Source organism: Cornus florida, unplaced genomic scaffold (genome assembly GCF_030987335.1).
Source record: "Cornus florida cultivar Cherokee Brave unplaced genomic scaffold, ASM3098733v1 CherokeeBrave_3.0.0_Hap2_Chr08, whole genome shotgun sequence".
Classification (NCBI taxonomy): Eukaryota; Viridiplantae; Streptophyta; class Magnoliopsida; order Cornales; family Cornaceae; genus Cornus; species Cornus florida.
Window position 1 is genome coordinate 17,480,580 of NW_026775578.1, and position 27,960 is coordinate 17,508,539.

The following is a 27,960-nucleotide window of genomic DNA, read 5'->3' on the forward strand; positions in this document are numbered from 1 at the left end:
AAAAAATTTAGTTGTTCAGTAATAAATGAAGTATACTCTAATTTAATTTTGTGCTTGTGTGTGTATATATATATATATATACATTCTATTATCAAACACACTAATTGAAAAAAGATTTAATTTTTTAAGGCAAATGAATAAATTTATTAAGAATTAAATACTAATTAAGTAGATGATATAATATCTAGGATTAGTGATACTCACACTGAACCGAACACTTGCATGAATTCACTATTTATATCAAATATAATTACATGAACGACTCTATTTTTTTATAGGGAAAATTACATATAAATGGAGTCAAAGTTCCATATTTACTTAGAGACTGAGTCAAAGTTTCATATTTCTCTAAAATGGATTGCTGAGGTGGCACATGGTTTTTTACTGTTTAGAAAATTGTGGTGCCTAAAATGCCCTTCCCTAACAAAAAAGTAGTACCTTCAGTGCAAAAAAGTAGTACCTTCAGTTCAAAAAAGTAGTACCTTTGGAGAAAAAGTAGTACCTTCGCGGGTGTTTAAAAAACATGGTACCTAGACGTCAAAAAGTAGTACCTTCGATTCAAAAAAGTAGTACCTTCGAAGAAAAAGTAGTACCTTCGCGGAAGGGTATTTTAGGCATCACAATTTCTAAACAGTAAAAAACTATGTGCCACCTCAGCAATCCATTTTAGAGAAATATGGAACTTTGACTCAGCCTCTAAGTAAATATGGAACTTTGACTCCATTTATATGTAATTTTCCCTTTATTATATTTATGTATTATATAATTAATTAATTAAAAGAATATGTCTATTGAATCATTTTCCAACACGTAGAGATATAACAGTGTGGCACATACTTGGGGTACCGTAACCTCCGTCTCTGGAATGTTGGATTATTTATCAAGTTACTATTACAGTCAATCATGAAAACACGGGGTATTGTAGTCTTCCCAATGTACACGGTACACGTAGACCCACATATTTATATATATACATCCCAACTGAAAGAGGTATGGTTAGGACAAATGAAGGAAAAAAAGCAGCAAAGTTCACATCTCCTAATTTCTGGACTACTCCAGTCCATTCAATACAAGCTTTGGACACATTTCTCGTACATTGTTAAGTCACAAAATGTAAAACTCACTGCAATAACATGTAGTAACACTTATGCACATTATAACATAATTACACATAAAACTGAAGCCAACCAAAAATTCAACACATTTATATAATTTTTACATTGTCAGACTTAAAATTGTTTGAATTCCCGATTTAAAACTACATTATCAATATAAAGGTGATGCATTAGACACACAGACACCCACAGACAATTTTAACTACGAGAAAAAAAAGATATATATATATATATATATATATATATATATATATATTTAAAAAGGGTTAAAATTTAGTAATGAAAAAACAATGCTTGTAACCTGCGTTTCTTCTTCTTGCTCTGAAACACTTCAATGGTAGATAGAAGTAGAACTCCTGATTCTTGTTCCTATAAATTAAACTCTTCACATCTCACTTCGATCTTCGCTTGGTTGAAACCCTACTTGATTTCTGTCGACACAGTCGATTCAATGGCTCCAGAACCGAGTCTCTATATCTGTACGGCAGAACCTGGTTCCTCCCCCGCTTCGATCGCACCACCGGCGACACGTCCCCGATATCTCCGCACAGCTCCACCATCCAACAATGACTCCGCTTCGATCCACTGCTCGTCTCGGCGTCGTTCAATTGGTGGCTCGGTTTCTCCGACTCTGACTCGTTCTCTGCGCATTCGCCGGAGATCAATTTCGCTGCTTCGAGTAACATTTCTAAGCATCCCTCGTTTCTATGTTCTTGTTCCTTCTCAGTAACAAACTCTTCGTCAATTTCATCGTGATCTTCTTGTGTTTTGATCTCGCCGTCGCCGTCGCCGTCGCCGTTGATTTCTTCTGAAACTCCATTGTTGTCGATTTCAGAGCTTTGGAGCTCCGGATTCGTGATCTCTGAAATCTCCGTTGCCTCTTCATCGTTTTCATTTGCTTCAGTAGCAGGCAAATCGCTTCCGTAAAAATCCTCGACCTCCTTCGGATCACATTCACCTTCGGAGCTCTTCTCATGAACCACAGAGTCATCGACTGACGCCGCCGGCCAAATACCATTTCCAACAGCACAAGCAATATCTTCATCTGCTCCGACGAGTCTACTCGCCGGTGAGTCAGATTCCTCCGTCTCCGGCGGAGGACATAAGCTGACGTTCAAGTCGAAATGAAAGCCTCTGTTCCCGCAAAACAAAGCCCTAGCTAGGTTAACTTGATCTCCATTACAATTGACCTTCAGTTCCGAGTGATCAAATTGAGGATTCAAAGACGATTGATTTGAAGTTTCGCAGTGTGATTGAAAAGAGACTATTAACTGAATAATCTTCTGGAGACACATTTGAGCTTTGGAACGTCCATGGCGGTTTTCACTAGAGATAGAAGAATCGCTTACCTTATCGGTCTGGTTGACCAATTGATACGAAGCCATCATCGATCAATGAAAACTCATGGACAAGAGAATTTTTTCAAGAAATTGAAACAAGACCTAATGGAGAAAGGGCAAGGAGAGGGGGTGAGAGAATTCAGAGAGAGAAATTATGCACACGCGGATTCTATCTGTTTGTGGAGAGAGACACTAACTACGCGCACACGACGATTCTATCTGTTTTTATTTGTTTTTATATACTACTACGTATTATTTACTAGTATTTATTTAACTGTGTCTTACTTTAAAGTTTGTTGAGCTCTGACTGGTCTTTTACTGACGTGGCGTCCATCTTGCCAGGTCATAGTAAACGTGGTCGAATGAGAGTGGATACACGTCTCTATTGGCACGAAGACTTTATGATTATTATGGGGACTTTCGACGTTACTCTGTGTTTTAGCGATGGGAAAGAAGATGTCCTTTTCCTTGTGGGGCCAGCAGTACTGTGGCGAAATGAGCGCTCTCTTCCCCCCTGGTGAGTTGCTGCTCTCTCTCTCTTGTGACTCCTTCAATCATCAATTTCATTTTTTTGGCATTCAAATCAGGGTAATGCAATTCACCGGTGAATAGTTTTAGTCATTGTGTATTTTAATAATAATTTATCATATTAATTTTAATAACAAAATAACTCATATCTTCTTGTATTTTTTTGAATTAATTATTAAATAAACATAAATTATTTTATTACTAAAGCTACTCACCCCTTGTGTATTCCAATAACAATTTATCACATTAGCTTTAATAACAAAATAACCCACGTCTTCTTATATTTTCTTAAAGTTATATTAAGGCCTCAACAATCTTGCAATGATTTATACTTTTCTTTTCTGAGGAAATTTTAATATTGCAATAAAATCATGCTTGAGAATTTATAATAATAATATGTTAAACATTATGTACATATATTATTTTTATGAAAACTTGAAATTTGGAGAATTTATTTTAAAGGATGATAAATGATTTAGATGGTGAGAGTTCGAGAGTTGGTAGATTGGGATTGAGTAAAAAGGAGGTTAGACTTAAAAGTTAAAAGAAGTGTTATTTGTTACCCTAGGCCCTGTTTGTCCATGGTGGGGGAGAGACAAATGACGGAGAGGTTGGATTGTGAAAAATTGTGGGGCCACTTGGATATTTGTGATATTGTTAGGAATATGGCACGCAACAACAAAGTAAATATAAATTGATTGATACGCTTCGAGTATAAGATGATACGAAACAATTGGATGGATGCTTATTAACTCAGTTTTTGAAGAATAAATAATTACTAATAAAAGAAATTTTAGTGTTAATTTTTTTTTCTTTAAAAAAAACAAAGAAAATTCATAATTTTATAAAATTAACATGCATCTAATTGGTTCTCAACTTTCTTTCTTTTTTTCTTTTTTTTTTTGTTTTTTTTTTTCCTGGATGAAGCATTTTTCAATTACATTAGATTAAGAAATGATGAAATAAAAGAGAATATTGGAATCAAATAAAGGGATAAGACAGGTTGTGATTAGTGATTAGTAGTGTGGTGTGTGTGATGATATAGACTAAAACGTGACTGTCTCTGGGAAAGATTCCTTACACGCGGTTAGTGAATGAGAAGAGAGACAAAAATAGAGATGATGGGTTTCTGACCTGAACTTAGAAGAATCTCCATCGCCCCTAACATTATTGGTGAGGTGATTCTGTATCATTTTAATCTGTCACGTCTCTCGCATCGCATCACCACGTAAATATTGTCAACTTTGTACAATTTTGTTTAAGGTAGTATACACATTAACAATTTTAATGTCACATAATCCCTTTTTTCAAAACTTAAATCTAGTAACTTTCTCGTCTTGATTCCCTTCATTACTCTTGTTCGTGTTCTGGTTGGTAATATTGATGATACTCAAATAGTATAATGAATAATAACAAAAATGCTTCTATATGGTAGACTCGTACAATAATTTGGGAATAAATTTATTTTTATATGATTATGCATAATTTTGAAGCCGCGTCTTTGGACTAATGTGAGTTTTCATGCCTCACTCCCTGCATTTCAAACCTCACTTCCCAAACATCCGAAAAAAATGATTGCGCGTGTTTGCATTAGTAATAAAATAATTATATTTGTGAATTCGAGCATAATCTTATCTTGGATTTATGCCTTATCTAGGAATTTGGACGGTTTGCATTTCTTACATTTTTTCTTTTTCCACCTTAATTTAAGATATTAAAAATCAAATTTACAGGCATTGATGGATAGATGGCATTTGGGCTTCCGCAGATAACTGGATCTTGTTGGGTTTGTTCGATCTTCCTTAGTCAAAAATTCATCATTCAAACATATCACCGACTAAAAAGAGTAAATAGATTCATTATTTTGATACGAACCTTTTTTCATAAATTGTGTGCTTGAACTTCTTATGGTGTTGTCAAATTGACCCTCAATTGTTTGATTCGCGTTCCTAGTGAACTAGAAACACTATCAGTTTCATTTCACATACTTGCATATTCATGGAGCTAGGTTGCTTGATAAAACTTCTCCTCTTTCTAGGTTTTTGCTAGTCACACCTGAAAAGAAATTTCATCCTTATCTCTAAAAATTACTCCCTCTATTCCAAAAAAGATGTCCTGTTTAGGGAACCGTAACTTAATTTGGGACATCTAATTTGGGACGGAGGTTGTACAAACTTTTACCTCCAGTGTCTCATGAGTCGTTTGAAGATGTGAAGTGTTCGAATATTATTATTCATATTCAGTGAATTCTCATTGTCGAAATCCGAGATGTAGTCCCCACATATAAGGAAAACAAGTACATAATAATTTTCAAATTGTGAGAGTTTAATAGACCCATTAATCACTTCGATCTATATGTTTGTAGGTTTCTGCTTCCTTTCTTTTGATCTTCAGGTTGAGCAGGAGGGTGCAGGGGCCACCATGGCCAATGATAAGTGTAGTATGAGGTATGCAAATTTGGCACATAGATGCACGTAGTTCCCTAACAATGTAAAGTGATTGCATTATCTATACGAGCTTTATAAAAAGTCACACCCTTGACCCTTATCTAAATTTCTTCGTCAATAGTTCAGCTCAGCTTAGCAGATATTATAATCTAAAGAACCAATTTTATGCGCACACACACACACACACTAAACTAGTGAAAAGGTAATTTTGTTGACAATCAGTTCTCATGTTCACTTGATTCAACGCCCCCAGATAACGTGTCGTGCCACAGAGTAATCTGATTTAAGTTCATTTACGTATAACCTGATTTGCAGTAGCTTTCTATATTGTTCTGATTCAGACACTCTAAATGTCTGCATATCCTACAATATCTTCAATAAGTTTGATGTTCTTAGGTGAAAAACACATGTATGGTGTATCATCTCAGTAGGGTTATGATTAAAACCGGTCAAGAATTGAATTTGCTATCCTGATTTTCTTTCTCAAATCAAAATTGGAAAGCAAAAACTATTGCAGATGTTATGCATCTCAGTTTTCTTCTCAATGCAGTTGCTGCACTACTTGTTTCTTCTTCGCTGTGCATTCTTGAAATACATTCTTGCTCAATTTGACTATATGAATCTAAAAACACTAAAATCCAAAAGTTCCTCTAGTATCTAATCAAGTCGGCATTGGGGGTGCATTAGTGATCATATAAACACATGATTTTACCACCCATAACATCATATAATTACAAATGAAAAACTAAAGTAATCATTTTTATACATTTTCCTGTCTTAATTCCCACTTACGTACATTCTATTCTTTCGAAATTTTGTTTTGGTTGCTTTAATTTTCACCCTCAAGCAGGGAATTCTATTATCTGAAGCAATGGAGATAATGCTGGCAGGCTGTTGGGAAACGTGCTAGTTTTAAAAACTTTTCGAGGGATTTAAATTCATAGATCTTGATTCATCACATAGAGACAAGTTTTATGCAAAAAATAAAATAAAATATGATGTATTATTCAACTAAAAGATTGAATACTTACATCAAGGTTTGAGTAAACCTCAGATCTCTCCTCTAAAGTGAATGTTCTCACTTATTGTAGATCCCTTTTGCTAGATGCATTCTCCTTGGATCTCCATCTTCTTGGTAATTGTTTTGCCTTTAGGAATCACTCATATGCCTCCATGAATGACCTTGGAAAACTAGGCTTGTGGGAGCCTCCATTAGATGAGAACATAAACCCTAATTTTCTAGAGAGAGAAAATTTATTCCTTTTTCCTTCTCATAAAAATCACACCCTAAAATATACATAGACCATGTATATTTATAGGCAACATAAAAATAAAGAAAAGGAAACAACAAATCCTTCTCCATCTCTAATTCATATGTCTCAAATCTAATATGATTCCAATATCAAGTTGGGCTATGAGTGAGAATCCATTGGGCCTATTATTTTATTGGCTACAATGAATTAATAATTGGCCCGGTCCATGGACCCAATTCAATTAATTCATAAATTAATTTCTACTCCACTAAAAGAAATTAATTGAACTCCAATTAAATAATAAATAACCTCTAAGTCAATATTGCACTTTGACCCCTCTATGCATAATTAGTTATCGGATAAATATAGCCATCAATCCGACTACTTAATTAATATATTTATTTTGGTACCTTTGATTATTTCTGGCTCGATCACAATAAAACATTTGTTTGACAAAAATAATAATTTAAATAAATAAATATATAATAAATCATTTTGTCTAAAAACACACGAAGGCCTTCGAATTTACTTTGTGATCAACCATAATCAATACAAAATAAATACAAGTAGCAATGATGCAAATATTGAAAATATAACCCTCTAACTATTAATTACATAACTACCCAAAGTGTCGGTCTAAGGATCCCGAAGAATCCGCCGAACAAATCAAAGTAATTATTAATTAATAAAAGAGTCTATACTTTTCTCATGCTTAAGAGTCAAATGCCATGACGGTAATAGGGAGTAATTGCATACGACGGCTCTCGCAATATATCTCAACCTAACGCGGATCCAGTTCAAGTCTTAATTAATTATGAGTCCATCCATAATTACCGACTATGAACAATTTATAATTACTATTTATATATCATGCATTGATTGTCATCACATACATATATATAAATATTTCTTGTAATTAACAGGACACTATCAATTTCATAGTGAATTGAAACATAATACATTGAATTCACCAATTATATAAATCATAAATATTTCAGATATGTCAGGAACATATGTCAATACAATCCAGATAGGAATTTGCTATGCCAGGGCATATAAATCCCAACAGCTTCCACTTGCCCTCATAGCCAATTCAAATTGCACCTAACTCCAATGTTATCCAGATGATGATCAAAATTATTGATCAATGACACCTTTGATAATGGATCAACAAAGTTGTGTTCCAATGCAATGTTTTAACTACAAGTGCATTTTCTTGCCGGACAATATCATGTCGAACATGATACTTCCTCTCAGTGTATCTTGTTCCTCTATGGAACCTTGGGTCATTGGTTTGGACTACTTCTGCACTATTGTCACAATATAGCTCGATAGGCAGGCTAGTATGCTCCACAACCTCTAAATCAGTGAGATCAAACCAATAGGCTTATATTGCCACCTTTAAGGCTGCAATATGTTCCACCTGCAGGTTTGAGTCAACAGTTGAAATCTGCTTGACAATCTACCAACTGATTTCCCTTCCATTAAGTGAACATACACTAAGTCATGAACCTCATAGTATCTACTTCTGATTGAAACTCAGAACTAGCATACCTGACTAGGACCATATCATCACATCCATAAATGAGTATGATATCATTGATTCTCCTTAGGTACTTAATGATATTTTTCACAATAGACCAGTTGTCAAGTCCAGTATTGGACTGATCTCTACTGACTATCCCTACTATGCAGCGGATGTCCTGTTTGGTATAGACCATGGCATATATGAGACTCTCATATGCCGAAACATATTGTTCCAGTCTCATTTGCTCAATCTCCTCTGCTAGTCTTGAAAAACTAGTTTTTTTATAAGCCAAAAGTGAAATAAGAATGAGATTGCGTTTCACTTCTGTGCATAAAGATAGTTCTCTAATACTAATATCCTCATACTCTCTAATTTCAGATGTAATACTCCCACTGACTTAGTTACAACCTTGGCATCAGGTCAAAAGATAAATATCTATCCATATCATCAAGGCTTCTGGATTCCTGAAATCCTTACAATAAATTGCAAACATGTTTAGTGGCTCCAGAATCTATCCATCAGGAATTAATAGACGCAACCACATAACATGGCTCAATGATTAAATATATATTTTCCTATGCCACGTCATTGCTTAAACAGTTCGTCCTTTAGTGTTTTAGTTAGCGACAAAAGAAACAGGTTTCTTCGCCCTCAACCTACACTGCCTTATTCCCTTTAACCTTTTTGAATACTCATGTTTTGTGCTAGTCTAGTCCTATTATCATCCTTCTTCTTTGCTTTGCCCGTCCATTTGGGCCTAGAAGAAGATGGTATAGACTAGGTTAGATTGATAGGAACGCCCATACTTTTGATTATCCCTTCTTCTGTTACCAATTCTATAAGAATATCAGCGAGTGTGAACTCAAACTGATTCCTTATTTAGTTCATTCTAACAGAGTCGAATGAGTTTGGTAACAAGGCAATAATCATGTCAACTTGAAACTTACCACCCAAGTCAGCCTTATTGATCTCCAGCTAATTTTTAAATAATAAACAATCATTTTCCAAAATTTGATTTCAAACTGGAGTTCATCAGGCTATCTTGATGGTATTTAAATTTGACACAGTACTTAGGCATATTCTCTATCTAATCTCATCAAAATATCTCATTGACATTTAATATGATGCTTGAAGAAAATAAAATAATACAAATGTTAGCTTTGGAGTATATTCGAGCTAAACTCTAGAATATTGTACCAAGTCATATCATTCGCCTTATCTAATTTATTAAAAGCATTAATGTCAAATTTGGTATCTCAAAGTAAAAGAGATAGGTATAGGAGTAATAAACACATTTTGTACCCTTACGTTGTGAATAAAATATCTAAGTTCATTTTCCAGTCATTATAAATAAGGTCCAATATCATAGAATATGTAAGCAAGTAGATAAACTGGATTAGACATAATTAATCTGAATATAAATGCATTCATACAATATGCAAGGTGAACTATTAATAATGTCATGCATATTTAAAATTAAAATGAGCTTGTTAACCACATAATACAATAAATCTCAATCGAATAAGAGATCATTATCATTATTGGTGAACAATCCCTTTTAATTAATGCGGGTCCCTCAACTCTGTAGTATAATAAATCAACCAATCAATATGTCAATAACTTATCCTGTTGGAGGAGTTCATTATTACTATTGTTGAGATTCATTTACTATTAGGTGAGCACTTCCATTAAAATAGTATGTGGGTCCCTTAACCACTGCATGAAAAATCGGATAACCAATACACCAATAACTTATTCGGTTGGCGAAGTTCATTATTGCTATTGGCGGGCAAATCCCATCATCTCCATATCTCTTAAGACAATGCCTTGTCTATCTATATGAAATGACTCCCGATTATGTTTAGCCTTTCTAAAATCACCTAGTGTAGACCACTCCGTTGGGGAGCTAACACTATTGATTTTAGATTGAGTGTATAACATTATTAATGCTCTAATGAAAAATAAAACATTAAATATGTTGTCATTATAATCTAGACTCTTTAAATCATGCGTAGGGCCTTATTTTTAAAGATCTAATTACAATGAACATTTAATATTTTTATTTTCATGAGACAACCATTCTTGTAATATTAAGACTCTTCAAATCATGCGTGGGGCCTTATTTTTGAAGATCTAATTACAATGGTTTTAATAACGAAGGCCATGGGGTAATGTATAAAAATCCCCGCTCCCACTCAATTTTTAGTCATTAATAATTAGGGTTTTCAATTTACATGATATAATGCATGCAAAACGTCTTGATTTTAATCCCATTAAATTTAGAAAATATTTGGACTTTAAACGATTCACTAATATTTAATTTGAAGCACACTTTAAAAATAATTTACAAAAATAATTTTTCGTTTCCCAATAAGTGACCTCAAATTAATTAGTAATCTAATCCAATTAATTTTCATAATTTAATTAATATAAATCAAGCCATTTAAATAAATATCATGGATCCAATGCATGAACAATAATAATTAGCAATTAATTATTTCATGCATCACATACAACAATAAATGACAGATAAAGCAAATTAAATGGCCAATGGATTCAGCTTTTAACATTTAAAAACTATTCTTGCTGTACGGGCATCCTTCAACTGTCTGTAAACACCCATAGGAAGCTTGTACGCGTCAGGAAAAGCAAAACGCCGCTTGAAACGAGCCCGGAGGACCTCACACGCGCTGGCACGCGCCTAGGGCAAGCTGCACGTGCTCCCACGCGCTCCCACGCGCCGGCACGCGCCTGGGGCGCGTGGAATGCACACTCACGCGCTCCCACGCGCCTGGGGCACGTGGGACGCGCCTCCACGCGCCTTCACGCGCGTGGAGTTCAAGCTCCCTTGGCTGGCGCGTGCAATGCACGCGCCAGCATGTGCACTCTCCTGGCGCGTGTGGAACACGCGCCAGGCTCACCATCTTGACGCCACACCTGATCCGGGCCACCTCCGACGCCCCTTCTCGCCGCCGGCGAAGCTCCGGCCACCGGAAAAACGCCGAAAAAATTCCAAAAAATCCAAAAAAATGCCAGAAAATTAAATTAAGCCTCAAAAAATTCCAGAAAAATTCCAAAAAATTTCAGAAAATTACTGAAGCATAATTTAACCCTTTTGGACCTTCTTGAAGCTTCATAGCATCTTTTGATGAATATTACATGGCTTTAAAAATATTTACAACTTGAAATACAATGGAAAAAATAAATTACATCATTGAACTTTCAAACGGCTAAATCAAAGCCTTAATTACATTCATCCAAAGATAAAATTACATTCATTTAACCTATAAGCTTCATCCATGGCCCATCCATACATCATCATTCATTCACAATTATTCATACATCATTATGTATCAATATATATCAACATATTAAATCATACATCAACATACATCAATAAAAATATATATAAATATAATTTTGGATCCATGAATGATGATTTTCATAAAATCATGATCTCTAGTAATGAATCAAACCATGCTCTGATACCACTGTTGGGAAACGTGCTAGTTTTAAAAACTTTTCGAGGGATTTAAATTCATAGATCTTGATTCATCACATAGAGACAAGTTTTATGCAAAAAATAAAATAAAATATGATGTATTATTCAACTAAAAGATTGAATACTTACATCAAGGTTTGAGTAAACCTCAGATCTCTCCTCTAAAGTGAATGTTCTCACTTATTGTAGATCCCTTTTGCTAGATGCATTCTCCTTGGATCTCCATCTTCTTGGTAATTGTTTTGCCTTTAGGAATCACTCATATGCCTCCATGAATGACCTTGGAAAACTAGGCTTGTGGGAGCCTCCATTAGATGAGAACATAAACCCTAATTTTCTAGAGAGAGAAAATTTATTCCTTTTTCCTTCTCATAAAAATCACACCCTAAAATATACATAGACCATGTATATTTATAGGCAACATAAAAATAAAGAAAAGGAAACAACAAATCCTTCTCCATCTCTAATTCATATGTCTCAAATCTAATATGATTCCAATATCAAGTTGGGCTATGAGTGAGAATCCATTGGGCCTATTATTTTATTGGCTACAATGAATTAATAATTGGCCCGGTCCATGGACCCAATTCAATTAATTCATAAATTAATTTCTACTCCACTAAAAGAAATTAATTGAACTCCAATTAAATAATAAATAACCTCTAAGTCAATATTGCACTTTGACCCCTCTATGCATAATTAGTTATCGGATAAATATAGCCATCAATCCGACTACTTAATTAATATATTTATTTTGGTACCTTTGATTATTTCTGGCTCGATCACAATAAAACATTTGTTTGACAAAAATAATAATTTAAATAAATAAATATATAATAAATCATTTTGTCTAAAAACACACGAAGGCCTTCGAATTTACTTTGTGATCAACCATAATCAATACAAAATAAATACAAGTAGCAATGATGCAAATATTGAAAATATAACCCTCTAACTATTAATTACATAACTACCCAAAGTGTCGGTCTAAGGATCCCGAAGAATCCGCCGAACAAATCAAAGTAATTATTAATTAATAAAAGAGTCTATACTTTTCTCATGCTTAAGAGTCAAATGCCATGACGGTAATAGGGAGTAATTGCATACGACGGCTCTCGCAATATATCTCAACCTAACGCGGATCCAGTTCAAGTCTTAATTAATTATGAGTCCATCCATAATTACCGACTATGAACAATTTATAATTACTATTTATATATCATGCATTGATTGTCATCACATACATATATATAAATATTTCTTGTAATTAACAGGACACTATCAATTTCATAGTGAATTGAAACATAATACATTGAATTCACCAATTATATAAATCATAAATATTTCAGATATGTCAGGAACATATGTCAATACAATCCAGATAGGAATTTGCTATGCCAGGGCATATAAATCCCAACACAGGCCCCAAGGGAATATTTTGGAAAGACTGCGTGTAAAAGGTGGATTGTCAAAGTGTGAATAGCAAAAGCTTTCATCTTATAAATTGCTAAATTTTGTCTTTGTTTCGGCTATAATTGAGCACATAACAACTATTCTTCTACACTGAAAGGACAGGGGATTCAGTGATTGATGTGTGTGTTAGTGTGTGTGGTTGCAGGGGTTGCAGCTGTTGTGATACGAGAAGATATCTGATTCAAATGGCTTTGGCAAATAAGGGAAGCAATCCTTTTATTTATGCATAATATTTGTTTTGTATTTTTTTTAGCAAAGAACTAGTGGGCAATGAAATTTATACCCGAGTCTTATCTAAATCTAATATCTTATCCAAATCCAAAATGTTTGACTGAATCTTTAGGCAGACAAAGCTTCAAAATAAAAACAAAAACAGGAAGACAGTATCAATAATGGAAGGCCAAATGAGCCAGTCATTGACTCATTGCTGTCCTTCGATCTATTGAAGGGGAATTTTATTTATTATTTTTTTTTTTTGGAATTTTTATCATTTAATTAGATGCTCTCAACTTCTTATAATTCTTCACAACTATATTATTTTATCTCCAACAATTTGTAATCTTTCACCTGTTTGGGTTGTTGAAAAACTCCAAATCTTTTATTTTTCTTCCTCGGTCTTTCAGAGAAAACTATGAAAAGATAGATGCCTGCTGGCTTAGTTTTTTTTGCATCAATGTATCTGGAAAAACTCTAGGTAATATTTGAATAACACCACACGTTTGTTAAAATGTGATTTGCTATCCTATTTTTCTTTCTCAAATGAAAACTGAAAACTGAAAACAAAAAACTCTTGAAGATGGTGTGCATCTCAGTTTTCTTCTCGGATGCATTTGGTCTGCTACTTTTTTCTTCTTCGCTGTGCGTTCTTGATATAAATTATAGCTAAATTTGATCACATGAATCTAAAAACACTAAAATCCAAAAGTTCCTCTGGTATCTAATCAACTCCGCATTCGGGGTGCATTAGTGATCATATGAGCACAAGATTTTACTACCAAATGTTGGTTTCACTTTCATTCTATTCTTTCAAAATTTTATTTTGGTTGCTTTAATTTTTCCCACTCAATATGGGAATTCTGTTATTTGAAGCAATGTTGATAATACTGGCAGGCAAGGGAATATATTGGGAAGACTGCGTGTAATAGATGGATTCTCAAAATGTCAACAGCTAAGGTCTGAGAATAAGCTTTCATAGTTTCATCTATATTTTTATGCTATGTTCTGTGGAAGACAGTGAACTCAGTGATTGATGTGTGTGTGTGTGTGTGTGTGTGCAGGGGTTGCAGCTGTTGTGATATGAAATGATACCTGATTCAAATGGCTTTGGCAAACAAGATGAGCAATCCTTTTCTTTATGCATAATATTTGTTTTCATTTACTTTTTGTCAAGAACAAGTAGGCAATGAAATTATTGTTCATCTAAATCTAATATCTATCAGAAAAAGACAAGTTACATTTGATCCAATTTCATAATGCTTAATTGGATGACCTCATTTTAATCTTTAGGGCCGACAAAGCTACAGAAAATAAATAAAGAAATTAATAAAAAATTATACAAATTCTGGAAGAGGGAATCAATTAATTGGAGGCCAAGTCGGCCAGTCATTACTGTCCCTCTATCTATTGAAGTGGAAATTTACTGTTTAAATGTTCTCAACTTCATATAATTCTTTAAAAAATCATTATTTTATCTCCGACTATTTGTAATCTTTCAACTGTTTAGGTTGTTGAAAAACTTCAAATATTTTATTTCTTTTCCTCAGTCTTCCAGAGAAAACGATAAAAAGATAGTTGCTTGCTTGGCTTCGTTTTTTGTTTAGCATTAATGCATCTGAAAAACTCTGTATTACACATTAATGTGTGTGATTAGTGGGTTTTTTTTTTTTTTAGCTTGATCCAAGAGTAGTCTATCATAATTGAAATTAAAATTACAAATTGTAACTTGTAAGTCCAACTTCCCTTTGTTTGGCTTTCAGAATTAGGGGAAAGAAAAGAAAACAGAGCTTTAATTCCCCTCCCCCCCCCCCCCCCCCCCCCCCAAGTCTCAATCTTTGTAGGTTTGGAGGAAGTATTGATAGGCCAAGAGGGCCAAAAAAAAAATTTAAACAGTAGTTCTTTATATGATTTGCAAGTCCCTTCTTTCTTTGCAACCAAACAAGGGCTTTGGGCTTCTCTCTAAATAGCACCATCACACCCAAACAAGCTGGTTGGTTGTTAATCTTTAAAAACAGGTGAATTTGTAAACTTAAAGAGAGTGAATAAATGCAGTGCAAATTGCCACCAAATTCACGGAGTTAGTTTGACTTCCCAACTGTAAAATAAATTTGCTTTAATGGTCTAATATCAAAATTCAGCAACCGAAATCCGAAACACATGCATGGCTTTTTTCATCTAGTTTTGGAACTAGCTCTTGGAAGGAAATAACATGTCATAATGCTTATAGTTTTCCTGTCTGCAACTTTGGGTACGTTTATTCTCTCTCTGCATCAACCATCACACAATTTAGGTTGTCAAACCACTCATGAAGACATCAACTTACTCAACTAACTCATCCTTTCCTTCCATTACTGACATGACTTCTAATCAAATGAAAAGATAAACCACCAACTCATCAACATTATATATGGAGGATGCTTAAACAGTCATTTGCATACTTGGATCTAAGAGTTACATATATCATATCATACCATATCATATATATATATATATACTCTAGCCTAAATAGTGCACAAGGCTTCCATGGAAGGTCACAGAATTACACACACAAATATATATATATATATATATATATATATATAACACAACCTAAAACACATCTGAATGGAAGTTCTCATAAGTTTAGTAGTTGGTTAGAGAAGAATTGCAGTGAAAGAGAACTGCTGAGAGATATTTATGAAGATTCGATGTAACAAGTCTTTTAAGGCTTGTGATGCTGAGTATAGATGTAATCTAAATGAGCCTCTGCAACCATTCTTCTCTTCAAGCACTCTTCATCTCCATTATCACAGATCTCAAATCCCATCAGCTGCGGCCAATTATTCCATGAAGTAAAAAAAAAAAATTAATTAATTTAATAATAATTAGAAACAAAAGAAACTTCATATTGGCAATAAGATTAGGAAAAAGTAGATTACATTCAATGAGTCATTTCCTTCAGTCTCTGTAGTGGGGATTTCAGTGAGCTTCAGTCCCTCTTTCCCTGCAATATATTGATGCAAAGTTTTAGTTTTAGTATCCGGAGGTTGTAAACCGGATATCCAAGAGTTCAAAGCGGCTAACGGGTGAATTGATTCTTCATTAAATAATAATAATAATAACAAGGCATTTGCTTACCTCCTTTGGTTGCTAGGAAGCGGGCAGATGTCTGTGAGAAGGTCACAAGGAAAAGAAGGAAGAACAGAAGAGCACAAGAATGCAAGCTTTTCTTCATGGGTTCAGCTTATAATTCTCTCTTGTTGTGTGTGTGTGTGTGTGTGTGTGAGAGAGAGAGAGAGAGAGAGAGAGAGAGAGAGAGAGAGAGAGAGATTGAAAGAGAGAGGGAGAGGGAGAGGGAGAGAGAGTTGGGAGTTGAGAGTTGTGGGAGATGTAGGGGGCAGATGACGGGTATTAATAGTGGTAGTAGTAGTACATGCAAAGAAGGCAAGCATTCTCTAAAGAAGGCCTCAAAATTAAAGACAGTTAGTATAATAGTACATCATAAGGTGGGCCAAACCCACCATCATCTTATTATAGTCTCCATGCTCATGTGACAACACCACCATTTAGATGAGAGAGAGATAGCTTTAGTCATTGTCAAGGTAGTGGTCCATGTAAAGTCCAAAGTCTGCGAAAATCAATGTGCAATAGTGGCTGACAGTGTCAACAAGTCAACCTTTTGGACATGCTTATAGCTGTTCTCCATCATCCCCTATTTTGCCTTTCACTACCATACTGCTGAAAACGTGTCAGGAACTTGGATGTCTGGTTATGCCATGAAAGGACTACATATGAAAAAAAGCAATCCATTCCAAACAATACTCTATTAGAACCATGAACGAAGTTGCATACCACATGGAAGCACAGGGTGAGGGTGAGGTTAGGATGGTGGGGGAAGTGGCTACTCCACCAATCTAAACTGCTGAGTTGGAATCCTATGTGGTACTCGCGTCACTGCGTCCTACCACATCGGTTGAATTCTAGACATGAGCTTTCACATGTGTAAGTGTTACGCCTATTATGCTTTACTTAAGTGATATATTTTCATTTACTATTAGGATGATTATGTTATTCGGACTAATCGAGAGTTTCTTATCCATTGGATACATTAATTAGACTATTCAAATTATAGTATTAGGTGGAACAATCACTATCTTTACCATTAATGGTATTTTGACATGATTAAGTTATCAATAATGATTTACCAGTCCAAATGGCTCGCTGTAACTTTTACATTACTTGGATACAATAAAGTGGGATTCACATTAATTACAAAGCACTTCAATCTGCCTTTTCCGACTAGCCACTTTGAATGATATAACATTACTCTAGGCACTTAAGTAATGGCTTTATAAGTTGTGCCAAGCACACTAAGTATACAAATGTAATTTATTGCTCTAAGTGGTATCACAATTAGGGTTTGCTTTGACATTTTGAATGCATTAGAAATCTTTTTAAAATTAGTTGGTTAATTCTTTCGGCTGTTCAGTGGGAGAGTGCAACATTCTTTTAGATTTATTTTTACTTGTAGTGATCTATTCAGTTTGCAGAAGAATGTGACGTACCATTAAGGTAAGTCAGAATGGGGCGTGTAAATACAACAGTAAAGCATGAAATTAATAAAATATATGTCATATAGAGTGGGAGTGAGAGTCGGAGCAAACTTAAAGTGTGAGAACGGAAATGCACAAAGTGTGAGAGCGACACTCATTTAAAAGAATTGTGTGACTTACTCATGAAATAGGCCCTACGTGGATTATGATGTCTCTTAAATCAAGGGGGATTATGCTCAAGGAAGCAAGATTATGCTCCTCTTTTGAAAGATTTGAAAATCTTTCCATGTATGCTTAGGGAATAACAACATTTTAAAAAGAAGCCTGTAATTGGGTTTGGATTCTATGAAGAAAGATGTTTTAATTTTTTTATTTAAAGTATTTATGTTGAGAATTGAGCTAGGAATATATAAAATGCTGTGTCTGCTAGTCACAGACAAAACTTATTAGAAAACATGCATTTATTCAACTCAGAGAAGCTTATAAACCATATACATATATGCTACTATGCCTTTGGAAAATGATATGTTTATTCTATTATATCTTCTTATTACTTTATATTATCATGCTTCTTCAGAAAAGAAATTTTCTTGAACTAAAACAATGCTTTCCCTATGCTATGATTAAACTTTTGAATGATAGAACTCACGCCAATAGTTTTTTTTTGAAGCATACGGGATAAAGACAGATGATGATGATGATATACTGAAACAAGGGTTGCTAGAATCTAATACATAACTTCATGCATGGACAAAAAGGACCTTAGTTATTCTCAGGTGTGTAAAAGCAACATATATGTAACAACTTTGTGGTTTTAGCCCATTATGGCCATGAGCTATCTTTGAGCAAAATTAGGTCAATTAAACTAGCTTTAATCCAGGATTACGTACAAAGGGCCAATAATTAGTGAGAGTCTAATCAATGCAACATATAGATAATTATAGATTAAGTAGATACTTGAATATCTAACATTGTTTATTAGAAGTGGTGGTTTTTATATTGAAATTTGTATTATGACTCATTTACTACACAAAAAATTTCATTGCACTAAACAAAATTCCAAGAGATTGAAAATTTGTGTACTTGTTCTTTAAGGGTACTTTAGTGGTGAGTTTGCATTATTAAAGCTTTATAATTGGAAGATAAAAGCAAACCTTTTTCTTTTCCTGTTGAGTTTGCTTTAGCTTTAGCCTTTAGGTTTTCTTGCTAGAAAAACACAGACTGGAACTAGAAAAGGGAATCTTAACTCCTAACTCCAATGCAGTGGATCTCCACTGAAACACAATTTCCTGGAGAAATATTCAAGTGCTTTTGGACTCTTTTCACCCCTCTCTCTCTCTCTCTCTCTCTCTCTCTCTCTCTCTCTCTCTCTCTCTCTCCTCGAATAATAGTATTTGAAAAATGATACATAGTCAGGATAGGGTGATTAATATCAATTGATGTGAGTGGAGACCTCACACATTAGATGTGCGAGTTGTCCAATTATCGGTCTTTGTGTCATTACTCCTGGTATTTATATATTTCATTTTTTTTTTTTTTTTTTTTTTGTCTAAATTACATGGAGATGGAAAAACAAAGAGCTTGAAAATACTATAAAAATTCATCTAATTGACAGTTTTATAAGAAGTATGTGCTTAGAAGTGAGTTAAAAGAATACATGTTTTCAAATAATAGTTTGATTGTTACGTGCAAATTGTTTAGTTGAGAATTATTTTCAGATAATTGGACTAAACCAGCCTAGGAGATTTTTTGTGATAGGAAATTTATATTGAAGTAAGTAATTACACAAAAGAAAAAGATCAGAATATAATTCAATAAGCTAGGTAATCTCGTATGCTTTTGTAGACAAATATGGTAGGCTTTTCAATTAGTAGTATACATGGATTTAACTCATGATATCGTAGGATCAATCAGAAAATTGCATTTCCAGAGTCGGCTTAGTGACTCATATATAAAAATGGGAAAAGCAGAGAAAATCAATCCAGGATAAACGCAATAATATTAAATTGAGAATGCAAAACTGTTAAATGTCAATATAGTCATAATAACGAAACAAATGTCGCATTTTTTTTTTATCAATACTTCAATCTTACATCTCAATGTAATATTTTATAAGAGTGTTTGTGATTATTTGCAACATTTGTGTGTGCAATCCGGCGTATTGCATCTTCGATATAAAATAATTATTTATATATTCTTATGAATAGAACATGACCCTCACTTCCCTCACTCTTAATTTTGGTACTATTAGTATGACGCAATAAAGTTGTCACCAACCAAAACCAAAACAAAAGAAGGCATGGACAGTGGTGCAGCCAGTAGTCAACCAAGATCTTTATTTATTTATTTATTTTTATTTTTAAGTTTAAGTCATGGTTCGCAATTAGGGCTTTTTTTTTTTTTTTGGGTTAAAGTTCGCAATTAGGGTTGCAATCAAGCCGACTCATGGTATGCTTGAGCTCGGCTCGGCTCAAGTGATAGAATGCTCAAGCTCGGCTCGCGCTCGAGCTGAGCTGAGCCGAGAAATTTTGGTTCAAGCTCGGCGCGGCTCTGTTTAACGAGCCTTGGGCCGAGCTCGAGCTATTTAATTTTATTTTTTATTTTTAGATTTCGCATCTAACCGATCTAAAAAAAAAAAAAAATGAGAGAAATAGATTTGCAGTAATAAAAAGAGAGAAGTTTGAGAGAAAAAGAGAAGAAAGTGATAAATTTGATCGAAAATTAAACTTACCAGAATTAATTTTGATGAGAGAAGTTGAAAGATGCACATATCAATAGTAAATCCCAAAATCTATGCTAAAAGTTAGTTTGGATGAATGACAATTAATATATAAAAATCAAATATAATAAGAGAAAGGGAGAGAAGTAAGATTCCAAATTGTTGAGTGTGTTGCCTCTTCTGCTTGGGCTATTGATAATTTTAGAAAAAGGAAAGATGATTAGAGTTAGACATAAAACATGGGCTTGGGTTTGATTGTACAAATAGGCTTGTGTTTGATTGTACAGATGGGTTTGATTTTTGTTTTAAAATGAATAAATGATAAAATTGGGTCTAAAATATAACTAAAAAATTTAATGGGCTTGTATTTGATTGTACAGATGGGCTTGGTTTTGTTTTTAAAATAAATAAATAATATAATTGGGTCTAAAACATAACTAAAAATTTAATGAGCCTGTGAATTAAGACTTCATAACATAAAATTATATATTATAATTGGATATGTGTGTGTATTATAATCAAGTATGTTCGTGAACGCTTTATCAAGTTCAGTTCGTGAATGGTTTATGAACAAACGAGTCGTGCCTATTGATGTTCAGGCTCAGTTCGTTTATGAATCGAGTCTCAAAATTTGGCTCGAGCTCGAGTAGTTTGCAAACGGCTTGGCTTGTTTGCAACCCTATTCGCAGTAGCAGTTACGGTTGCGATATCGGTCGCGATATAATAAATTCGGACAAAATATGTGTAAACTGACTGATATGAGTCGCGTATCGGACTTAAAAAAAGGTCACGCATCCAATAATACGGCGAACCATAATTTAAGTATATATATATATATACACTGACTAAATTTTTTTTACACAAAGGAAAGATAACTTAAACCATGTAAGCTAAAATCCACTAATCACACGATCATCTTGAGTTTAACTCGATCATAATCCACCAGATCACATTGTTACGAATTTGTGGAGGGGGGGTAAAGTTGTGGTCTTCAGTTGAATTTATGTTATTGTAATATCATAATATGTGAGAAAGTAATAATTACGATAATCATTTATTTATATTAAAAGTAGTCAGTAAGAATGAAAAGCAACGAGGAACTCTTTTCAATCCGATCATCTCTCATTCCGGAATAGAGAGAATCCACCATTAATGATCTTTGTTCAGATTCGGATCAAGCATACGTTTTTCACTTCTATACGTAACGTAATCGAATTGCAGAAGTTGTAAGCAAGTTCCCTCCAGCGGCAGATGTATTAGATAGGGTTTGTTTCATTCCTTTGATTCGGCCTAATTTTTCAACATGTCTAACCCACCTATTTGTTGCTTCCATTTTAGCACAAACAACTTTTTGGGCTAGACTTGAGATGTTTTAATGCCCCTAAATTTCTGGTGTGTGTGAGTATTTGGCATTACCTAATTTTGGTTCCTCACAATACCGTCTTTGGGCATATTATGGTATAAGAATAATGATAGAGATTTCGACATCCAATTAATCGGGTGTCTCACAAAGTGGTGAACAGTCTTCGAGACACCTAACTCGAGTGTCATAATGTTTTGAATGTTTTGAATTTTTTACAGTATAATTAATTATCCTTTTGTACTTTTCCTATCCTATGTATCAAAACTACGCGATTTTGATACACATAATGGGACAGCGGATCCCATGAACACAAGAGGATCCGAGTTCCTTTTCGAAAATGAAACTCACCTGAAATTTTAAATAGCTGTGATTTTGGGCCCTCCAAACCTTGGTCCTAAAATGTCTTTGTTACTGGGCTTGGAGGAAATAACAGTGAAAGCTATATTTAGCCCCGCCTTGGTTTGATGATCATAAGGCCCAAGCTCTATGGTCAGATCAAACTTTCTGACAATAGAGCTTGGGCCTTATTATCAACAATAGCATGGACCTCCATGTGCATATAATAACTTTCGTATTTTAAATGCCCATATGAAATCTCAATCACCACCATTTGGGCCCATGACAATCAAAGCCCATCTCTGTCGTGTGCTCGGTGTGGGCCCATCTTTGTACCAGTTCAATCAGTAATGCAAATTTGTCAATTTGATCTGAATCCTTTTAATTCATCAAAATATAGACTGTTTTCGGCTGAAAATCACCTCCAGTAAAATAATGTGCCATTTATTTTATTTTGAAATGAGTGATTCAGAAATGACTACGTCACCCATATTTGGGATGCACAGTAACAAAATATTGAGATACACAATAGAAAAATGTTAGAATGTACTTTTAGTTATAAAAATAGGAGAAATGGACAACTGTACAACTGGAGGTGATCCTTGTCCGACCGTTTTCTATATATTTTTAAGTTCCCTTTTCCCTTTCAATTTATTGCATAATGACAATAACGACAATACCAACTTAAGCCATTATTTTCTCTTCTCAGTAAAACTAATAAATACAATAAATCTACAATTATTTGGTTCTTATTATTCTTTGAACATGTAAATAGAGTAGGTCTATTCTAAGAGTGTTCTTATTGGGTTATTCTAACCTCAACTTAACTCGAGCTAAACTCAATCTTTCGATAAACTTAAATAACTTGTGAGTTTAGAAAAATATGTAGTAGTAGTAATATTCTCGAATCTAACCACAACGTAACCCGCGTTGAACTCAATCCTTCGAAGCCTAACCCAATAAACTTAACTAACCTAAACGTAACTTGAGTTAGGCTCAAGTTGCGGTCAATTTAAGTTAATGAAGTTGAGGGTTAGGTTGACTTGAATCAATTCTCTTGATTATTTGACCGAATAACATACACTTTTTATTTTATTTTATATTTTAACGAACAAACATAAGAAAAAAATTAAAATTATATCACTAGTGTTATTAACTGTTCCCCCATTAAAGCCACGATACTGTCTTTGGATGAGTGACAAGCAATCATGATATTATTCTAGTATGACCATGGCAATTAGCTTGCTAGGCATTAAAACACAAATTTATGGTGTTAAATCCCACTTACTAAGCTTAATAAATACATAAACATATGAAATGAAATGGTTGATGAGGTACACTAGTCATCAATTTAATGTTGACAATTCCATTTAGTGGCAATTCCTAGTTGTGATATAAGCCACGTAACAAAAGCGAACCAGAAATAATGTGAAACCATTGTTCACATTATGGTCTCAACCTCTCTCTCCCAAAGTGAAAATGAATTGTGTAATGCAAGTTGTGGGAAGCTAGCACTCAAAAGGGTAGGTCTGACTAATGGGGAGTAACAGAGGGTAGGTAAAGGTCAAAATAGGAGAAACAGAGGGTAGTAGGTAAAGGTCAAATTTACTCTTAAATAAAGAATGAAGGATAAGATACATTCAAATAAAATGATAACCATGATATGCAAAGACTAGAAGATGCATTTTGTGCACGTGGCTCCTATCAATCATGTGCCTTCACCAAACTTTCAATCTAACTCGCCTTCTTGCTAACACAAATAAACCCAACTCCTAGTTGGTGCAGAAATTGGTAAAAAACAAAGCGTCACAAATTTGAATTGCTACCAACACACTCTTGAATCTGTAAAAACAATATCTTCGTATGCAGAAGTAATGATGTGTACGTACAATAGATCATCTCTGAATATACTTAATAAATTGTCGATATGATCTCACCGAATGTTTGAATCATTAACCTTTTCATTCGGTTAAGAAAAAAATGTAAAATCAAAAATAGTTTGATTTTTCAAATACACTCATTTTTCAGGGTGGACTTGTGATAGGCTTAGTGGGGGCAATTCTCCCACTGAAATTTCTTCTTTTTGCAATTTTACTCACTAATTTTGTTTTTTAAATTATATACTTCAAAAAATTTAAGTTTGCCCCCCACTAAAATTAGATAAAAACACTTCACTATTGCCCCTCACAACATTTGTTTGTTAAAGGTCGTCCTCTTTCACATATTTCTCTGGGTCTGTTCCTGCCATAGTTTATAGTTGCGTTGTAACGAATTCGGACGAATATCATTATAAACTGGCCGATTTATGTAGCTGTGTAATGATATCAGACTTTCAAACATTACAAACCCACGAATACAACGACGCTCCTCTTCTTTATTCTTTTTAAACATAAATGGCATACTCTATTAGGTTTTTTACTTAGGAATTAGGGAGAAATATGTCATTTCACTTTATAGTGGAGTGGAACCAGAGTACAAAATATTGGTTGAATCTGAATCGATGGCTACGACGAGCCAGCCATCTAATGGTCTGCCTGTTGAGTTGACCACACTTCATATGTTTTTCTTTATATGCGTTTGATTATTGGGGCCCATTGACTTCATCCACTACGCACATGACTATCAAATATCAATAGTGATGAATTGTCTCTAGTGCCACCTCTCACACGACATTTTGTTCAAATCAAAAGGTATGTATATATATATATATAAACCCATAAATTTTAGTTTTGTATGAACATAATTCAATAGCCATGAAAAAGAAACATCTAGCAACATACGTTTAGGTGGTCATGTTTGTAATTCTATTTTTCATTCGAGTGTTACATATCCAATACTTGTTTTTTGATTTGAAAATTTAAACAGTTGAATGGTATTTTTACATATCCGTTCATATACATACTCTTAAAATTTCTCTTTAGGACCGAATATAAGTCAAAAACCTCTTAACACTTGCTTACAAATACTTTACATGGCCTGTTCGGGTAAAAAAAAACTTGAATTGTAATTTGTGGGCCTAAATATTAAACACATTAAAGTGATTTTTCTAAAAAAAGAAAAGAAAAGGAAGAAGCTCGTTGACTGTTCCAGTTAAATTTTAAAAATATATTTTTTAATATAGATTATATGTCAAACCTACCATAGCAAACCCAAACATAGTTATATACCTCACCAAACCTTTCATCTATTTGCTCTTCTCAGCTGTGAGGTCACTGGCTAGTACTAATGACAACTTGGATTCACACTATTTTCTATTTAATCTCAAAAAGGGTGGGTACATCAATCATTAATGACCAGCGTTGTCTTTTCAGGTTCTCTTTTATTCTTTTATTATTATTATGTTTTTTTTTGCAACACTCTCCTGCACCAATGCCCTTCATCTAACTTTGAATAGACCTATATATATTATTATTGTTAATTGCTTGCAATTAGGTAAGGTCTCTTTAATTACCTAAAATTATTTCATATTTTTTTTTTCAAAGAGTTTCATGATTATGAAACTACTTGAACCACTAAGGTATGAAAATCAGAAGTGGTTACAGTAGTCAGCATTGAACTAAGTTGTTTTTAGCAATAATTGTAAATGTTGAGAAATGGTGATAAACTTTTATAATTTGAAGCTCAAATGGTAGCAAGTTGTCTCTTTTTTTCTTTTCTTTTCTATTTTTGGGTTCAATTACACCGACGTCTATTGAGATTTGGACAAATTATACGTGGGTAAATTGATTGTTCAATTTTTTTTATTTTGATCACCCCTATACCTGTCTGTCGAATGCCGAAAGGTGATTTTGAGTTTGAAAAGTCAGTAATGCCCTTATATTATAATATTTGTTAATATGAAATTTCACTTGACCCGTGTGTAATTTTCTCAAATCTCAAGGGAAGTTTGTGTAATATCCTATTGTATTTTCATATAAGAGAAGGACAAATTTGTTATTTATAGAATTCGGTCAACAGATTTGTCGAAAAGAAAATGATAGTAATGTCGTTGAGTACATGCGTCAAATCTTATAAGAGATTAAAATAATAAATGTTGAATGATCTCACTCATGTGTAATTTGTTCAAACTTTAAAGGAGGTCAATATAATTTACCCTTTTTCTTTTGGCCTAAAAAAACTCATCTACCTATTTATCTTAATTTTTAAAGATTAGAAACCTTACATTTTATTTTGGAAAGTAGAATAAAGATTATTAGGAGGTAGATATAGAAGAAACCAAAATTCGTGTTGACTTAATATGATTCTCTAGAAATTAACATTTCATATATGAACAATATTGTGATTAATAAACAACCCAATATAAATAAGTGGATCGTGTGAACACAAATTGGGAACTTAGGGTTTGAATGAATCTGACTACGACAAGGGAACCTCTCTTAATTGGGAAAAAAGAAAAGGTTTTGCAGGAAGGAAATGCAAACTTAGCTCAACTGCAAAACTTCAAAAGTTGGTGAAAGTTTTGAGGTCATGGTCACACCAAGAATAAAGTATAAACATTTAATGGTGTTGTTAATTAACATCTTAGAATATTTTAGTCCTTTTTGAACAAGCCAATCATATACGTAGTGTGTGTGTATATATATATATATATATATACCTGTGTTTGGATATATATAAATACACACACTTCTCATGTTTTGATGAAACTTCTTGGTAAGTACCAAGTATTTTTCTTAGAATTTCACCAACTGGAGAGAGAGAGAGAGAGAGAGAGAGAGAGAGTGGGTTCGTGTCCTAAACCATATAAGTAAGATTAAGCAAGTGCAGGACGGTAGGAGTGTGTGTCCCTAATCAAAACATATATATATATATATATATATATATATATATATTGTTTGTCTGTTTATTTGGTGTGGATTGTCTACCCCACTATATATCCCAGGTTAGAATAAGTAATCAAATCATACCAGTACGGCTTTGCCTAATCAATGATTTGTTGATAAATCCGATATCGATCTTAATATATTCGCAAAATAAAAAATATCATATGTACCTGGTTCAGTTAAAATTATGTCTTCCATAAAGTTTTACTTTCCGATCTTAAATAGCTTACATAACCAATTCCAAGCTGAAAAATAAATAAATAAAGAAAAGAAAAGAAAATTTGTTGTAAGTAGGTAATGGAGAGCCTGAAACTTTTGTTAATCACTTAATAACCAAATGTGGCATAGATGTATATATATATATATATATATATGTGTTTTCAATAATATATATTGGTAAAAAAATATATTTTAATAATCTAATATATATATTTGTAGTACTTAACTATATGGTATTAATAATATACATATATACATATATTTATATATTTTGTTGATCGAATAAATTGATGTGTGGGACCGGCAATGCTGAAATTTTCAATCTAGATGTAATGACAAATTGGGATTAAATTCATAGAATCATGAAGAAGCACATACGTGTCACCTACCACAAAGTACCAATTTTCATCATGCGCTCCTTTTGCTCACCAAACCCTCTTCTCTTTAGAATCAAATCCAATATTCAATTACCCACGTAATATATTCATCATCATACCTCTCTGTTTTTTATATTGCTACTTTTTTTCTCTACCATTTATGTACGTACTTCCTAATTTTCATGTTTA

General features: G+C 33.6%; 1 protein-coding gene across 1 annotated transcript; it reads right to left on the bottom strand.

The window, feature by feature from the left end:
• Positions 1-15,774: 15,774 nt before the first annotated feature.
• Positions 15,775-16,752, bottom strand: LOC132268455 (putative phytosulfokines 6). Its single transcript, XM_059769299.1, has 3 exons — positions 16,520-16,752; positions 16,321-16,385; positions 15,775-16,211 (listed from the first exon to the last, which is right to left on the bottom strand). Exons 1-3 carry the CDS (start codon positions 16,614-16,616, stop codon positions 16,104-16,106), a joined length of 270 nt encoding a protein of 89 aa, XP_059625282.1. The 5' UTR covers positions 16,617-16,752; the 3' UTR covers positions 15,775-16,103.
• Positions 16,753-27,960: the final 11,208 nt, after the last annotated feature.

What these genes read in the sequence shown, in the direction of transcription:
- LOC132268455 (XM_059769299.1), bottom strand. Translation starts at nt 16,616, where the DNA reads ATGAAGAAAAGCTTGCATTCTTGTGCTCTTCTGTTCTTCCTTCTTTTC. An exon ending in CTTCCTAGCAACCAAAGGAG is followed by an intron (nt 16,386 to 16,519) that starts GTAAGCAAATGC and finishes AATATATTGCAG; the next exon opens with GGAAAGAGGGACTGAAGCTC. An exon ending in AAGGAAATGACTCATTGAAT is followed by an intron (nt 16,212 to 16,320) that starts GTAATCTACTTT and finishes AATTGGCCGCAG; the next exon opens with CTGATGGGATTTGAGATCTG.